This window comes from Sturnira hondurensis, unplaced genomic scaffold (assembly GCF_014824575.4).
Source record: "Sturnira hondurensis isolate 20B ecotype Veracruz unplaced genomic scaffold, ASM1482457v3 Scaffold0018877, whole genome shotgun sequence".
Classification (NCBI taxonomy): domain Eukaryota; kingdom Metazoa; phylum Chordata; class Mammalia; order Chiroptera; family Phyllostomidae; genus Sturnira; species Sturnira hondurensis.
In genome coordinates this window covers 711,570-729,672 of record NW_028091508.1, presented here as the reverse complement: position 1 = coordinate 729,672, position 18,103 = coordinate 711,570, and the positions used below count along the sequence as shown (strand labels likewise).

General features: G+C 50.5%; 1 protein-coding gene across 6 annotated transcripts; it reads right to left on the bottom strand.

Moving 5' to 3' along the window:
- Positions 1-85: 85 nt before the first annotated feature.
- On the bottom strand, positions 86-16,719 carry ERN2 (endoplasmic reticulum to nucleus signaling 2). Of its 6 annotated transcripts, none has more exons than XM_037070601.1 (22): positions 16,593-16,719; positions 14,811-14,916; positions 14,409-14,442; positions 14,088-14,160; positions 10,763-10,835; positions 10,498-10,605; positions 10,083-10,184; positions 8,899-9,163; positions 7,645-7,723; positions 7,414-7,561; positions 7,172-7,293; positions 6,321-6,476; positions 5,899-6,076; positions 3,570-3,654; positions 3,222-3,411; positions 3,037-3,136; positions 2,760-2,959; positions 1,390-1,537; positions 1,180-1,307; positions 579-702; positions 428-495; positions 86-344 (listed from the first exon to the last, which is right to left on the bottom strand). In XM_037070601.1, the coding sequence occupies exons 1-22, from the start codon at positions 16,680-16,682 to the stop codon at positions 132-134; spliced, it is 2,790 nt and encodes a 929-aa protein (XP_036926496.1). In that variant the 5' UTR covers positions 16,683-16,719; the 3' UTR covers positions 86-131. The 6 variants fall into 6 exon arrangements, 5 of the variants coding, with proteins under 5 accessions (XP_036926496.1, XP_036926499.1, XP_036926497.1 ...); XM_037070604.1 differs by having other exon boundaries at positions 1,234-1,307; XM_037070602.1 differs by having other exon boundaries at positions 5,899-6,061.
- Between the last annotated feature and the right edge of the window lie 1,384 nt (positions 16,720-18,103).

The following is an 18,103-nucleotide window of genomic DNA, read 5'->3' as shown; positions in this document are numbered from 1 at the left end:
AGGGGTACCTGGCACCTGGGCTTTCAGCATATCTTTGCTCCAGTATCTGTCCCCAGGCTGCCAAGTCTGCAGGTATTGTCTGATGCTGAGGCCAGCCTTAGCCCCAGGCCTAGCTCCTGGGCTGGCTGTCCTTAGCTCCCAGCTGCCTCTGGGTATGGCTTCCTGGCCCCTGAGGCCAGTGGATAGTAGGGCAAGAAGAGGCTCTCAGATGCGCAACTCCTCATGGTGTGGTGTGTGTGGAGAAGCAGCTGTGGGAATCGGTCTGTGAAGTACTGAACGAAGCTGTCAGGGACGTTGCCCAGGGCCTGCTGGACCGCACTCGGGAGCTCCCTGTAGTGGTGCTTCTGGAGGGATTAGAGTACAGCCCTGGCTCAGCAGTGACCAGTCCTTGCCAAGAGCTAAGCCCCACCCGAGCCCTAGAACGCACCTTGTTCCTCATAGCGCGAAGCAGGTCTCTCACTGAAGTCCCCTTATACGACCGGAACCTTCTCAGATCTATGGGCAGGAAAATCATTGGCAAAGCTGTCCCCACTAGACTTCCCTTGGCTTTCCTGGCCCACCCAGTGTTTGGCCTCTACCTGACTGCAGTGGCATGGAGATGTGCTTGTGCCAGTTGCCCCGGACCACGATGGAGCCTCCTGCCTCCAGTGCCATCACCAGGGGCCCCTGTTCAGACTCCTTCTCCAGCCAGTCACTGACATCCTAGGACCCCCACAGAGCTCCTGAGCCTGTGACCAGTTCCAGAGGTCACAAGGCCAGGAGTTCTCCCTCCCTCCCATGTTGTTATCCCACCAGGTCTTTCCTGACCCATGAGGTAAATACTGTTCTCCATTTTACAGATGAGCAAGCAGGCTCGGAGGTAGAGTCCCTTGCTCAAGGTCATACAAGTTGGAATGGGCTCTCTGGGCACAGGTACAGCACAAGTGACAACTAGGGGTGAAAGTAATGGTGTGTTCTCACCCACCCCAGGCAGCTGGGCCTGGGGAGGTGGTGATGAATAGACTGGAGGGCCAAAATGGCAATATTTAGAAGTTTGGGGTTCATCTTGGTCTATATGAGCCAGACGACCTGGCGCAGGTAGACAACTCCCTTTTCCCCCAACCAATCTGGCTTCCCCTTCTTGTTCCTCAGGATCTAAACTTGGGACTTTCTGAGCCCATTCCCAAGATTTCCCTTAACCTGGAAGAACTGGAGCTGCTTGGCTCTGTTCCAAAAGAAGGGGTGGGCCAACACCTGGTGAGCAGAGGGGCGTCCCCGTGGCTGTGGGCTCAACATGGCCTCAACCAGGCTCCTGGCAACCACCTTGTCTGTAGGAGAAAGGGGATGGCTTTAGACTACCCAGACTCATGGCCTGCTTCCTCCCTTCTTTGTTGTGCTAGGTCCCCTCACCGTGGGCCTCTTCCTCCAGGTGAACCAGACAGGCAGCCCCTGCAAGGATGTTTGCTTGGCGATAAAGACTCTCTCCAAAGGGGTGGCTGCCTCCGGAAAGCACATAATAGAATATGCAGCCTGCAGAGAAGATGTCCACTGCACTGGTCTGGGGCCAGAGAAAAGAGCATAAGGAGGAAGTCTGCTTCCAGGAATCCTGCCTGGCCGAATTCTCTCCATGGGGAGTTTGGTTCAGGGTAGAACTCAGAGGTGCTTCCTGAGAGGCATCTCCTTAGCCCTAAACCCCCTCCCCCTGCACCACTGAAAAGGGTCCATATTTTTCATCCATAATCTTTGTCCCTACTGAGCTTCTAGTTCAGGTTTCCAAGAGTCATTCCTCCAGATCTAGCAGGTAACATCACTGAATGAAGCTGGCCAGGCATGAGGCAACGAGGCAGTGGAAAGGGCTCTGTCCACAGGCAGCAGCTGGTAGTGAACTTCAGCTGGTTGCCTTCAAGGCACTCTCTTGGGGTGTTAGAGCTTTCATTTCCCAAGAGGATCCAGAAACCCAGATATTTAAGTGCAATTTCCCAGAAGTTAAAATACTGACCACTAATTAAAAATAAAAAGAACCTGTACAGGCTCCTAACAGTGCTTGTGGTTCTTCGTCCAGATTGCCACTTCCAGCTTTCTCTAAACTTTAGGGGTGGGGGTGATTTTGCTTAGTGACTATCCTTTTGTGCTATTGTCATCCATGCCCGTGAGTACAACTTCTACACACACATTGATGGCTCAATAATCTACTCCTGGGGCCTCAAACTCAAATGTTTCTGGGTTTAGACACTGCTCTGTGCTTCAACTATATTAGCTCATTGGATGCTTCCCAGACCATTGACCTCAGTGGTTCACCCTGGCTATACCTGAAAACCCTGAGGCCTTACCCCAGCTAATCAGGTTGTAATCACTGAATGTGGGGCCTGGGCAGCTGATTTTTTTTTAGGTTCCCCAGTGATTCTGCATCACAATGAAGAGTTAAACCATTATAGCTCGGAGTTTTTTTAACCTCAGCACTATTGACACTTTGGGCCTGATCATATTTTATTACAGAGAGAGAATCACGGGATATTTTTTAGCAGTATCGTTGGTCTCTATCCACCAGATGCCGGTAACAACTGCCCCCCCAACCACCAAGTGTGGTTACCAAAAATATCTCTAGACATTGTCCAGTGCCCCTTAGGTGGTAAAATAGTCCCTGTTTGAGAGTCACTGCTCTGGGTAAGAAAGAATTAATTATCCCACTTTATAGATGAAGAAACAGGTTTAAGCTCACACAACCATGATATGGGCCTTGGGCATAAGAGGCTCTGGGCCAGGGCGACAGGACAACTCACAGGGCTGGCTGGGGGCAGGAGGTGAAGGAGCTCAGGTGCTATCCAGCCCTCTGTGCCAGGGACGCCTGAGTGCAGGCTGAAGCTACAGTGGCCAGCTGGCAGCTTCTTGCAGAGGCCGAAGTCGGAGAGAACCACCCTGCCTCGGCCCTGGCTGTCAAGCCCCGTGATGAGCACATTGGCTGGCTTCAGGTCCCGGTGCACTGTGACAGTGGAAGGCAGCTGAGAGAGGAGGTGAGGAAGGCAGTGCAACAGTGGGGAACGGGAGGTGGGTGGGTACCTATGTGTAAGGAATGCAGGTGTGCCAGGCCAGACATGAGGTGCTGCAGTGCTGTCTCAGGCTCCAGGCCCCAGCGGTCCAGTTCTGGGCTTTCCACATACTGAGGAGCAGTGAGGGACAAAAGTCACTTTGCAGCCAAGGACCTCCAGGCCATCTATCCACACCTCCCTGCACTCCAGCCTCACCTCCTGCAAGGAGGCAGGGCAGAGCTCCAAGGCAATGTAGTAGAACTGGGGTCCCTGCTCTGTGCAGAAGTAGCGGAGCACATTGGGGTGCCTGTCTGACTCTTGCAGTAGCTGGACCTCCCGCCGGACCAGGCCAAAGCATTCACGAAGGAGTCGCTTGACAGCCACTGCCCGCCCCTCAAACTGTCCCCTGGTAGGTGGGAGAATGGAGGTTCAGACAAGGCAGGTAAAGGAAAACTTAGGACTGGCACTCTCCTGGGGGATCCTTGGGATAACAGCTTTCCAAGGCACAGTACTGAAAGAGCTGTGAGGGCCACATCTCTAGCCTGGCTCCTGGCTGCCGCTCACCGGAAAACGAAAGTTCCGCCTGCCCCTCGGCCCAGCACATCCTTGGGGTTGAAGGAGATCTTCCCCACCACAGTGAGCTGCTCAGCTAGGGGGAGAGGAGGGTGAGGTCTTAGGAAGCCACCACTGCCCAGTCCAGACCCACCCTGCCTTCACCTTGCTTCAGACTTCCCTCCTCCCCTGCCCATCCTGGTGCCAGACTGCCCAGTCCAATGCCTGGTGCTCCCACTTACTCTGTGTGCATACTTGGGCATGTACTTAACTGCTGTGACCTTGGTTTTCTCATCTGTAAAGCAGTTTAGACAAGGCACCTAATCTCCAGTTTGCTATGGTCCCAGCTATTCCCTATTCTCTCTTCTACATGGCAGCTTCACTCCTTTATCCAGGGGGCATGAGTTTGCAACACTCCTTTCAGCTTTCAGAATGTACACCCTGCCTTCTCTCACCTCTGAACCATTCATTGCTTGTGGTGTTGGCGCCCCCTGGATACTTCTGCTGCACTACCCCCAGCTCACTTGGGTGATTACTTCTAATTCTGATCCTTGGGACCAGAGCTTAGCCATTGCTTCGAGGACATTTACTATTTCCCCACATCTGAGCTATGTGCCCTCCTCTGTGTTCATACAGCTCCCTGTGTGACCTCACTCTCACAGCATTTATCACGCCACCTAACAACTGCCTGTCCTCTCTGGGCTTGGCCTAGAGGTCATGAAAACACCAAAGTTAAGAGTTTATCAGCACTTAAACAAAGGAAGTGAAAGAATAAGTTAAAAGATATATATTAACAGAAGCCCTGGCTGGTGTGGCTCAGTGGATTGAGCGTCAGCTTGCAAACCAAAAAGTTGCTGGTTTGATTCCTGGCCTGGTTTGTAGGCTAGGTCCCCCGTTGGGGGCATGTGAGAGGCAATCAATGTTTCTTAATCTCTCCCTGTCTTTCTCTCTCCCTTCTGCTTTCTCTAAAAACAAATAAATAAAATCTTTAAAAAAATAACAGAGGAAATCCAGTATTATCTAGACACTGGTACCACAGAGTCATAATGGAGGCACCAGGCTCCATCTGGGTGTTTTATTTTCTTGGGTTCTTGTCCTGAAGCACCAATATCACTTTATTTTTTATGGTGAATAAGCAAAAATAGGTATTTTATATAACAAGATGTCCTGGCTGAGCCAGGGCTGGATTCCAACATCCTCTTTTCTCTTCCTCAGAGGATTATTAGTAATACTGACTTATAAGGTAATTGAGGAGACATCTGTGGAAGGAACTAACATCTTGTCAATGACTGGGGTCTTACAGGCTGTGGGGTGAATGACAGTTGTGAGAAAAGGAAGATGGCAAGGAGGAATTGCAGGGCCATTTGTCAAGAATCACCTGGGTTGTCTGGGAAAGACTCTGCTTGAGTCAGCAGGTCTAAGGAGATGAGGGCTTCAGGGTGCAGTGAAACCTACCAGAGCCAGTAAAGTGACAGGAACTGCAACTCTCAAGGCTCAGTGGAGAGGACTCTGTGGTGGGAACTTTTGAGGAGAACTGACCCCTGAGGAAGGGGAGCTATTCCCTTTCCTTAGAGGCAAGGTGAACACAAAGGTGAAAGTTAGGAAAAGAACCAGATCCCCGAGCTACATATGGGGTGAACTTCAACCTTAGTTAAGGCTTTAAGGTATAAGATTGTGGTTTAAGCAGTGACCAGGAGGTGACAGCAGCAGCTTATGCAAAGGACTGAAGGACAACCCAGCCCAGAGCCAAAGAAGCAGAATAAAAAGCTTGGATTAGTAGAAGAAGTAGACCAATGAAAGCATGAGGAAGGCCCTGAGGGGTATCCCACAGGAGTAAATTGAAGAAAAAAAAGAATATTAAAAAAAATTAAAAGCCCTAAAGAGGGGAAGGTACCTAGGTAATTTATTATTAGTGTTACCAAGTGTGGTATTATTTTAGCACACGTGCCTTCACCTCAGTTCGATTTAATAAATGATGGTGGTGGTGACCTCTCCCAGTGAGGTGATGTAATGAGGTGTTACTATTTTCATGTGATAGATGAAAATGCCAAGGCTCAGAGGAGTTATGCAATTCATGAAAGTTAACAGATAGAGGTGTTAGATTTACACTCAGTTCTATCTGCATGCACAGTCCTTGAAAATAACAAAAATAAAAAAAGATGGCAGGCATGTCTAGAGTGCTTAACTACATAGCAGGCACTATTTTTAAATACTCTCATTAATTCATTTAGGCTTAGCTACCCCACTAGTGGCTTCTAATAAACTGCCTTTAAAGGTAGTTTATTAGCTCTTCTCTCTTCTCTGTCCCTGACAATGCCCTTTTCTGTTTACTTAAGCTCACCTTCAGGGTCTTCAGGTGGCTGAGTTTTCTCAGAAGGGCTTTGCAGCCTCTTCTGGTCCTGTGGGGTGGTCCCCGAGAGCTGGGAAAGAGCATCCTGTGAGATGGCAGGAGGGTCTGCAGGTGCCAGGGGAGCCTGCTGCTGCTTCTCCACCAGCTGCTGCTGCTGAAACACAAGGGCCTACAGGAGCTCGGCCCTGGCCAGGCCCTGCCCTTTGGTGGGCCCAGCAGCTGTGCCTGAGACAGCCTGCACTGGACCATGAACACACAAAGTACAGTAACAGGGGCTTGGGGAGCTGCTGGGCAGAAGGCAGGGGGCAGAATCAGAGCTGGGTGAGACAGTTGCTGAGTGGTCTTGAAGAGGAGAGGCAGAGTTGTCCCTAGGATACCCTAAGACAGACCTGAGGTTGGGGTGGTGGGCTTACCTGCCTCATCAAGAAGAGAATCCACCCTCCTAGGAGGACCGCAGCGAGGCTGGCTGCCAGCAGGTCTTGAGGTCCTAGTCCTGGATCCAAGTGTGAAGTTTCCTCTTCAGGGTGCAGCTCCGGGTCCCAAGGTTCCTCCTGACTCAGGCTCAGGAGCTGGGGACAAAGGGACTTTCACTCTTTACAACCCCTCTCACTGGGAACCCCTAACCCTTCATCAACCAGCATAGGGCTGGGTTTAGCATAAGGGTCAGTGAGTGAACGGTCCTTGTGATGGGGGTCAGGGCTCTCTCCGCGGTGCTGAAGTATCACGGTGCTCCAGGAGACTGGGCTTCCAAACCTAGCTGATGACCAGCATCTCCTGGGGTGTCACTGAAAGAATGCAAATACTTGGGGGGAATTACCAAAAATGAAGATATCCACCTCCAGAGATTCTTAATTCAGTGGGGGGTGGGGGTGGGCATCCAGGTGATTCTAGTAAGTAGCCAGATTTGAGAATCATTGCTCCAAGGCATGTCTATTCCTTCTAACCTTGAACTACTAGTGATTCTTGTCCAACCCTCTTCAACGAGAAAAACTGTTGTAGTTTTTCTGTTTTTATCTCTCAGTTGATAAACTCTGTGTAACTCTGACACTGAAGAAGAACAAAGAAAACCGTGACTCATGTTTCACAATTTAGATGGCCAATAACTTTTGACCCTTCTAACAACAAATGCTTTTATTCTGGGAAATTATGTGAGGTCAATTGACCCACCTCAAATATTATTCCTAGAAGCCCAAGGAAAATGTCTAGTGGCTGCCCACCCACTGGCCTAGTCTCCCTCTAAGCTCTCTGACCTTTCAGCACTGACCTCCAATAAGAGGGCTGGAGACTGTGTGCTCCTGGAGGGTTCAGTTTCAGTAGTTCCACTTCCTGGGGTGGGATGGACTCTCAGCATGGTGGTGTGCAGGACTGGGGGTGGCTCATGGTGTCCTAAGGGACAGTGAAAAAGTCAGTGTACTGAAGATGACTTCAGCCTTCCAGCTCAGAAGCCTGGAAGAGGATGAGGTCTTTCATCTTCATCTATGCCAAATTTGAACTAGGGAATCTCACCAATGAGCAACCACTGGATAGGGAGGGCCACACTGCCTGAGGGGTATCTGACAGCTGTGCTAGGCGAGCCCTCTCGCTCTCCTGAGATTTGGAGTGTCACCTCATCTGTGGTGGGGCCATCCCTGGAGGCCAGGGTCAGTCCACGAGGCTGTAGAAGAAGATGGAATCATGAGTGAGGGGGGCACTCCTGCTCCATCCCCTCTTTCTGCCCACTCAGAGACCCTCTCTCACCACTAGGGCCACCCCTGTGTGAACCAGTGCTTTGGAAACATAGAAGCCAGCTTCATCCTTCCCTATATACAGCGTCATCCTAGTTGGGGAAAGGAAAGGGGAGAAAGATGAGTGACGGTGGTGGGTGGTTTCCGTTACTATTGTACTCGTGTATTGTCCCCTCCCACATCACTTCTGGTCTTGGCCATCTGACTTGCTTTGGACAATGAGACAGTAGTAAGTATGATACAAGTAGAGTCTTGAGAAGTATTTGTGTAAGAGACTTGTCCTCCCATATTGTTCTTTGGAAGCAAGACCACCATGTGAAGAAAACCAGTCTAGCCTGCTGGGGCACAAAAGACATTATCTGACACTTTCTAAGCTAAATAGTTCACCAACTATGAGACATGTGAGTGAGACCACCCTAGATCATCCAGGCTCAGCCAAGCCACCAGCTGACTTACTCATATTAATTAAGGCCTTCCAGACCAGAAAACCACCCAGCTGACCCACAGAATCTTGAAAGATAATAAGTGTTTGTTGTTTTGAAGCTCTCTCTTTCTTTCATTTCCTATTTATCCTTTAGGTTTTAACTTGGATGTCCCTTCCTCAAGGAAGCATTCCATGACTGCCTCCTTCCACCAGTCTCAATTTAGGTACTCTTCCTATACACTCCCATGGAAAACCTATTCTTCTGTTATCCTTTATAATATCATAATTGCCTCTTTACACACCTATCTCCTCTACTAGACACTGAGATTTCCGTAGGTAGGAATGCTGGCTGTATTACTGTACTCCAGAGCTTAACAAATAGCTGATACAAGAGTGAGTGCTCAATTAATATTTGCAGAACAAATTGAATGAGTGCCGAAGCCCTGACTTTCCCAGTCTATCACTTGGCTCCCCAAGATGGAGACTCGAAGGTTTTTAGTGCTATAAGGCAGGATGACAGTCTTTAACAATCAAGAAGGCACAGCCCCTACCAGGCAAACAGATGCCAGCTGTAGCACTGGAGTGGAGACCCGGAGACAACCTCCTAGGCACATTTTACCCTGTCAGTTGCTGAACAGTGGAGCTACCTAGGAGGTCCTGGAGCACCCAAGGACTGGTGCGGGGCACTGGTTATTAATCAACAAGTTTGGTTGATATTTTGAGATATTTTTACCCCTGGCTCAATTCTACTGTTATGTCATGGTCAAACATCACATTGCCAATTGGGCATGGGCTACAACACTTCCAGAGGGTCCTCCCCAGCCCCCACGCATAGGTACCTACAGCAGCTGGATGTCCAAGACAGAGAAGTGGGTGGCTGTGTTCTGGGGACCTGAAGCAGGTAGTCGGATGTGGCCCCAACGGAGGACGAGGAAGTGCAGGGTGTCTTGAGCCAGTGTGAGATGGGATAGCTGACGCAGGCCGTCCTCGTGCCAGGTGTAGATGCCCATCACAGGTACACCCAGGTCCTGTGTCCACAACACCACCCCACTTTCTGGGTCCACAGTTAGCAGCAGGCCTATCCCACAGGATGCCAGGTAGCTCACATCTGCCAAGAAAGATGGCTGGGGAGATGTGATCAGGGAGCTCTGATGTGAGGGACCTTAGAGCATCTTGGGGTGGAGGAACTGCTCTGAGAGTGGGCCATCTGGAGGGCTACCCAAGTGTGTGCAATTTAGGTGAGATCACCTGGAGGATTGCAGGACATGGGAAGGTCAAAGTTCCCTGGGGCACTCGGATCTGTCAGGGTCAACTGGGAGCTTTGTAGAATGTAGGGGTCAATCAGGGTCATCTGAAGGTAACTCACATGTTACTTGAGAGAGAACAGTTAGGATGTGGAGCAGTCAGTCACTTAGGCTCAGAATGATGAATTATGATGGGCAATCAGAATGTCCTGTGGGTCACTTGGGTATCACTTAGCATGTGAAAGAGGTCAGTCAGGGGCCCTGGTGCAATTACTTGTGATGTGTCCTATGAAGTGAGTCAGTGTACCAGGGGTTGCCTAGGGGCCCCTGTGAGGTCACTTAGGAAGTCTGGTAGAATAGTCATAATATTGAGAATGTGGTCAGTGTTATCTGGGGAAAGGTCACTTAGGGTTATCTGTCAAGGGTCATTCAACATTAGGGCTCAGTTAGGACACAAGGGGACTGCTCAGGATGTGTGTGGATTGCTTGGGGACACCCAGGATGTAAGGAGTCACCCAGGGTGACCTGGCTGGGCACATTTGGAGTGTGAAGGAGTGAGGATGTTGGGGCTGCTCAGGGTACAGGAGGGTCAGGCTGAGTGTTGAGGGGGGTCATTTGAGGACAGTCATTTAGGGTCATCCATCAAAGGTGTATCATTCATGTGGGACCCCAGAGGAGGTCAAATAGGTCAGATTGTGGTGGGGCTTGGTCATGGATACCACATAGGGTTCCCTGAATTGAGGACGTTGCTCCAAGATGGGGCCAGAGAAAGGTAGCACTCACATTTTCCAGGGGAGATGTCCATGGGGGGTGCTGAATAGCAACGGTAGGTGGTATTCCAGTGAAGGTCAGGGGCCCGGGGGTCATGCATGGTGACTGTGTACTCTGAGAATGCCCAGAGGCAAGGTTACCACACAGGCCTGTGTGACACTCCTCCCATCCCCCAACTCAGAGGGTGTCATTTTATGGAGGTGGGGTTCTGAGCACCCAGCCTGGAGTAGAGTCTGTGAGTATCACAAGGGCAGAAACCAGGTCTATTCTGGCTACTGCTCTATCCTCTGGTCTTTGTTCAGTGCTCAATGAAATGCTTGTTGGCTGACAAATTGACAGACTGGCCCAATTCATCTTGGAGAACAATTGCTGGGCCTGGGCCTGGGCAGCAAGAGAGAGGGCCACCCAGAACCGGGGCCCGACTCACGCGTGCGGCCAATGTAGAGGCGGGGCGTAGAAAGGGCCTCCGTGGTCAGTGTCATCTGTGTTTGCCCTGATTCAGGGTCCACCACAAACCAGGCATCCTGCTTTCTGCCTGTGGAGGTGGAATGTGTGTCAGGCCTCAAGACAGCCTGGGAGAAGGTGTGCAGCCTGTCCATTTTGTGCCAGGCTGGCCTTCCATGTTAACCTTCCATGGTTTTAGCCCTGTCCCTGCTTCCTGGACCTGTACCACAGGATGGAGAGATGTTTACCTGTGTAGAAGACACCATCTGAGCTGCGGCATGGGGAGGTATGAACCAGCTCTGGGATCGTGAATGGCAGTTTCTGAGGAGAAAAGTTCCAGAAAGAAGTAAACGCAGAAAAACTCATACAACCTATTTATGAAGCACAATTATTGTTTCCATTTTCCAGAGAGGCTTAGAGAAGCTGGGGAACCATTCCAGTTTTAAGGATCCCAAGGGACATGACAACCAAATGCTATGGTGAGTCTGATTCAAATTCTGGACTAGGAAACAATAAAAGGCTCCACTGGAACACCAAACGAAATTAACATGCGCTGTGAATTACATAATGCTATTGCATCAATGTTAAGTTTCCTTATTTTATTCATTTATACCCAGGCTATGTAGGAAAAAGCCCTTGTTCTTAGAAATACATCGTGCCACTTTAGGAGTAAAGAGTATAATGTCTGTAACTCACTCTTGAATGCATGTTTCAGAAAAAGAAAAATTCTAAAAGATTTTATTTATTTTTAGAGAGAGGAGAAGGGATGGAGAAAGAGAAGGGGAGAAACACTGATGTTCTAGAGAGAACATCCTCTCTTGTGCCCCCTGCTGGGAACTGACCTTCAACCCAGGCATGTGCCCTGACTGGGAATTGGACCAGTGACCTTTCAGTTCCCAGGTGCAGGCCAGCTCTCAATCTACTCAGCCACATCAGCCAGGGCAGAAAAGAAATTTCATACATACATAATATTCTTGACATTCTATTTATCTGTTTATCATCTACCTAGAGAGAGCAAAAGCAGATGTGGTAAGATGTTAAAAATAATGAACTTGGATAAAAGGAATAAAAAAATTTTTTGTACTATTCCACTTTTTCTTATATTTGAAATTATGTAAAAATGAAAAGTTACACATATAGAAAAATCCCCAAACTCCACATACAAAGCTGTTGCCAGATAGCACCCTAGGCACACGCAGAACTGAGGGAAAGAGAGCTGGGGTTTCCTAGGGGCACAGGACCAACAACAAAGGAGGTCATTACCACCTGTAATTGTTACAGTGTGGTTAGTGTTCCTGAAAGAAACTGAGGGGCACCTATTGTAGATGTTGGAGAACTGAAAAGCTGCTGGAGGAAGTTCATTCACTCCTTCATTCATCAACCATTTAATGCCAGGACCTAGTAGTAACCAAGACCAATAAAGTTCCTTTCTGCAGTTACATTTCTGGTGTGTGGGGGAGAGAGAAAATAAACAAGCAAAAAATGCATATACCATAAAAAACCCAGAGAACTAGGCTAAAAAGTGATCTGAGATACTAGTTTTCATAAGGTGGCTGGCTTGGTAGGTGAGGGAGTGAGTCACAGGGACACATGGAAGGGCAATGTTCTGGGCAGGGGGACAGCCAGTGGAGAGGAAGGGAGAGCTCGTCACTCTGCAAGGGTGAAGCTGGTGAGCCTCCAGGGATCGGAGAGGGGAGGAGTGATCGAAATGAGGGTAGCTGGAGGCAACATCACTAGTTGGGAAGGAGTTTGGATTTTGTTGAGACTGGAGGGATGAATAAGAAAGAGCTGGGGAAGGGGCACACTTCTCACAAATATTGTGGCTCTTCTGGCTTCTGGTGGGGTAGCACTTCCTTCTCTGCTTCAAGTAGGTATGGCTTTGAGGCATGCTTTAGCCAGCAGGAGGGGAGGAGAGAAGACACATGTCACTGCCATGAGGACACTGACAATCTGTGTGTGGGTCACATTTGCCTCTTCTGCTTTGGTGATTGAGAAGCTCAGGCTGAGATGGAGCCTCCAGAAGCTTGAGTCTCCAGGAGGGCACAATGTACAGAGCCCCCTGCTCCCTCAACCCCTGCCATCCCACTGGCAGCCAGAAATAGAGGAGGAGTGTTCCTGATATCGGGGACAATTTGGCTGAAGCCCAGAAGCTGGCATACTAAGTTGAATGGTGTTCATGTGCACGCATGTACGTGAGAGAAGAGGCATGTACGTGAGAGGGCCCAGATCATAGAGGATGTAATGTACTTTGTCAGGGCTCCTGAACTTTATCCTAGATGCAGAGAAGTGGGGAGGAATGGTTTGATTACTGATGGCTCTCCCTGATGTGACTGGAGATTCACTCCCCATCCCTCTCCACCCTGCTCCCTCCCACCCCACCCCAAAACACACTTGTTTGAATGACATCCGTGGAAGCCACATGCTCTGGCTTTTGGTGTGAGATTGGGCCTGCATCCTTGTCTCCTCTCCACAAAGTCATCATGGCCTGGATGTGTCACCGCCCTCCCCACCCTGCCTGCCCCACAGGTCTCAGCTCCTGCCAGGTGGCCCTCTTCTCATTCTCCCTCTGGCTCCAACTACTGGTCACTGCTCCGTCCCGTCCCTCTGAGCTTCGGCCAATAGTGGCCCCCCATGCTATGCTATGGGCTGCAGGAAACTTCACTCTGCCCACACCTTTGTAAGCAATCCTTTCAACAAGATCTCCTCCAACTATCCTACTGCGTGTGCCAGCTGTTTGCCACTGGGACCTTGCCTGACTCACAAATAACATTTCTTACCAATTCAACTTCTAACTCTCACACTGAAGACCTTTCTAGTAGGCAGGCTTCCTGGCAGTCAGAATTTGACAAAGCATATTCTACCCTATTCCCTGTGAGTCACATTAAATAGCCCCCATCACAATCCTGATGTGGAAGATGGAAAAAATGGCCGAAGTTCCTCTTGTTCCTCTGTGCTTGGCCATGTGACATTTCTGATGAGACCTTAGCTACTGTGGTAATAGCAAAGCTTGAGAAGTTCTTGTGCAGTAGCTTTGCCCTCCCTTGCTGCTTTTAGTTCCCTTGTTGGTACCATGTGAACAAGACCGGGCTTGCCTGCTGGAGGATGAGAGGCCTATGGCCTCTGTTGACCCCTGTCGAAAGCCAGCCAACCACGAGTACCTTTCAAAAAAGGAGCCATCCAGCTGACCAGCAGCTGACCACAAATGCTTAAGCAGCTCAGTCAAGACTGCTCACCCTAACTTGTCATCCCACAAAGTTGTGAGTTAAGTAAACTGAGTTCGGGACCATTCATTATTTAGTAAATGCTAACTGATACATACGTTTCTCCTTAAAACACTCAGGCCTGGAAAGGCCCCCTTGACGGCCTGCTCTGCAAACACAGCCACAGCCACCCTCACAAGCTCCTTTCAACAGGTCCCTCCAGACAGGTTTCCAATAATGTGCCCAGGGCCCTGACTTACCCTCTGCAGGACACTCAGATTCTGCACATGCTGCTCCCTCTGTTCCCTCAGTGCTCTCTCTGCCTAACAGAAGCCCCAGCCTCTCTCATCCCCAAGCACTGAAGTACACACACCATTAATCCCTGTTGTTTCTGGGTCCCCAAGATGTACAGGCTGCCATCAGCTGGATCTGAGAGAAAGGCCGTTCTGTAGAGCAGAGAGGAATGGGGGTGGGGGAGGTTTGGATGCATGTCCCCTGGTTTCATGAAGATGCCCTTTCCCCCCCACTTCCTAGTTAGTAGGAGCCCACCCTTGCAGGAGGCAGACAGAGCTCCAGGCCCAGTTCCCCTCCCTAATGCCCATCGTGCACCCCCACCTCATCCAAACTCCCTTCAGACACTCTGCCTCCCCCATATCCCAGATGTCCTCTCCTTAAAAGGCCACAGGTCACTTACTCTGTGATGTACATTGGCCTTTGGATGATGGGATCTGCAGGGACAGGAAAAAGGAGCATGAGTCACCCCCTTTGCATTCCCCGCAGAGAAGCATAGGTCTTATTCACTGGGTGCTTACTGTGTGCCAGACACCAACACAAGCATCTGACATGAGTGTATTATAATCTTCCTGAGAACTCTATGAGGGGGGAAGGCATTACCCTCAGCTTCATTTTATAGGAGAGGACACTGATGTTCAGAGAGGTAGAGTGGCTTTCACAAGGCCACACAGCTGATAAGTGGTGAAGCTGCCTACAGATAGTGGCTTGTAGATTCTAGATCCTATGTTCTTATCCTCTAGGTCATAGTGACACCGCTCTAACTTGGAGTCCAAAAAGAAAGGAGTGACTGCCCCTTGCTCACCATCCTTCAGTGTCCACTTCAAGTCCCCGGTCTGCTTGCTTAGTGCGTGGAGACTCCCATCCAGGGTGGAAACGAACAGGAGGCTCTCTGGACTGATGGTCTGGATCTGCAGTGGGAAACAGCCACCTTCTCTGAGAGGCCTCGGACCAGCCCTTGTTCTTGACCCAGGAAGGGCTGGCTATGACTCCCAAGCCCTCAGGAGACAGAGAAAGAAGGAAGGCTAACTGGGGAAGCTCTCAGCTACACCTATTGATCTCCTCCACCCGAGAGAGGAATTACAGTGGGAGTCAAAGCCTCCTGGCTCCCACTGTGTTGAAGTCCCACACTTTTCCCCACCCAATTCCTTCTGGTTACCCAAAGAAGACTGAAGGCCTTTACAAAAAAAAAAAAAAGTCGCTGACACTGGCTCTTACTAGGGGATATAGGCTGTTACTGTTATCTTTGTGCAGGTGAGGAAGACAGGCTCAGGGAAGTAAGACAATTAGCCACATAGGTAGCAAGTGGCAGAACTGGGACTTGAACCGCCAGCTCTGAGATTGCAGCACCTGGTCTCCTTTTCCTTTACCACACCATCTGCCTCTCCTAAGTGCAGCCCCTTCACCTCCCTAAATGAACCCAGCTGCTTTAGGAGACCAGGCTGAGGGAGGGTAGGCTTCCATCTGTTCCCTGCTGGGCTAACTCACCTGCTCTAGCCCCTCCTTGAGCAAACAGTGTAACAGTGTGAGGCTGAGCTCCCAGCAGGAACCCTAACATCCGGATGGCCCAGCCGCACCCCTGCAAAGGCCACATCCTGCTCCTGGGCCCTTGCCACTGGTCTGGGGGGAGAGTGAGGGAACTCCCTTGTAGCCTTTCTGGTTCCCCACCTGTTTGCTGATCCAAAACATGCAGGAGGGAGCGTGGTCCAGAGAAGAAGCAGCAGACTAGTGGCCCATAGTGGAGTTTTGTTTGACCATAATCATGTTTAAAATTTGGTTTTAATTAACTTCCAATTAAAACGCTGGAAAGATTTTACTCAAAATCTGGATTTTTTTTTTTTCCTGCAAACACCAGATCTCACCACACTGGGCTCACATTCCTACTTGGCAACCATGGGGTGGATTCAGAGCTGGGAGCTAAACCTGGCAGTGCCCAACTCTATTGTGCTCCGGTTGGCTGTCCGGGGGGCTGGAGGCCCAACATCGTTGGAGACTCCACCCCAGTGCACTGGATTCCTGGTTGGGCCTCTTGTGCCTTCTCCTTGCATTTCTGAAACGCTGGACTCTCGGGCTCTGAACAGGCTGGGCCCAGATGCCCACACCCACTCCAGTTTATTTTTCCCAGTAGTTCTCAACCTGAGGTCCAGTCATAGGTGAAGGCGGCACACCACGACACACTTGTATTTGTAAAACGGTGTGTAAGTGCATTTTTCAGAGGACCTTTATGTTGACCATATTTGCCAAGGCGCCTGGGATTACAGAAGTTGCAGGAAGCCCCGAGGTAAAGCCAGCCCCCACCCTACCCCTAACCGCTGCCCCAGGCTATTCTCTCCATCTGCACCCGGAGCTGCAACAGCGGCGGGGTGTTGGCTCACCTGCGCTGTTCCACTCTGGTATGTCTCTCGGGCTAGGTGTTTGTAGGGGCAACAGGCATCTCCCCAAAGCTAAGTTTTCACTCGCCAAAGGCCGACTGGGTGCCACACTAGCTCGAGAGAGCCAGATATCTACCCCTGCTGCTCTGTCACGCTCCAGCCCTCTGCGCCCGCGGACCTCACCTTGGAGGCTGGATGTCTGCCCCATTTCTCACCTGTGGCGCGAGAGTCCCCAATAGCGCCGCCATTAGGAGCCAGAGCCGGAGACCGAGCGGCGTCCACCCGGCTGGGGCCGCGCTCGCCATAGCGGAGGGCAGCAGCAGCGCTGGCCGGGTACCTTGGTGCCTCCAGGCGACAACAAGGCCTGGATCGGCCTGGAGGAGACTCCGCCCTGGGCTGGGCCAGTTGAGTGCACGGAGGCTGGGGCGCACCCTCTTTTGCCCGCCCTTCCCGTCAGACCACACAGGCGTCCCCCAGTCACTCTACTCCACAAGGGACAGCTCTGGGCTTTTCTGGGGAATTTACCACCTGCCAAGTACTGTACCAAGTGCCATGGGCCCCATGTTAACTCATCTGATCTTCTCAGTGTTACTCGTGTGAAAGAAAACCAGGCTCAGACCTAGAAGTCAGGTTCACCTGTCTGACCTCAAGACTGTGCTCTGTTACTATGAGAGTGGCCTCTGCTGAGAGATAATGAAATGTGGATTAATTGATTGACTCAATTATTCATTCAGTACATATTTATCTATTACGTCAGCCTGCTGAATGAGAGAGATAAGGTCCCTGCATTCGTAGAATGTCCAGGTTCCTGTGTGATAGGTGTTGGACAACACAGCAGCCAGGGACGCATGGCTATGGCAGTGGCAGTCCCTGCTGCAGGCAGACCTCGAAGACTTGCTTCAGGGATGGAGTGGAGGGGTCCAATCAGCTCTCAAGTTTGTCTCACAAATTTCTCCTTCATGTTGTGTAAAATTCTTGCTGATTTGAGGATCATGAAGCCTGGCTCTACCACCTTCTTCTCCCCCTCCTCTTTGTCACCCTGGGTCCTCCTCATCACATCCCACAGTCACCCAACACTTGGCTAGCTGGCTCATAGCCTTCATCTCCACCTGAACTCTTGCCAATGTCATTGGTGTCTTCAGCGGATACCCAGTGGACGCCCCATGGATAGCCTAGCCTCTTTGATTGGTGACTACACCTCTCTAATCCTCCACACCACCCACTGCATGGCTATGCCCTGGACCTCGTCACACTCTGAATGGCAGTACCTTCAATGTCCCTTTCCCGACAACAATGTCCATCTTCCCATCCTTGCAGCTGTTCCACACCTTCATTCTCCCTATACCTGTTCCCTGACCTAAATGATCAGTCCTTCTGTTTCTCACCCAGGCTTTCAGCCCCTTCTTGGTCCTTATCCAGTCTCTACCTCCCAAATGACCACCTGAACTATATCATCGTCTTAACATGGGCTTCCTAGAAGCAGAGCCCAGGCAGGGATTTTGGAGGAAATAGGATAGATCAGAGGAAGACACCAGACAAGGATAGGTTCTCAGCTGGTGTCTGACATCAACCTGATCCCGCAGGGAGATCCTACAGCTCTTTGTGCTCCCTGGTCTTCTGGCCATGGATTGCTGGTTTCTTCCAGGGGTCTGGCTATGACCTCCCAGGTAAAGCAGCTTCCATTGGCTGAGGACAAATTTTTGCAAAAGAGGGTAGCTTTGAGCCC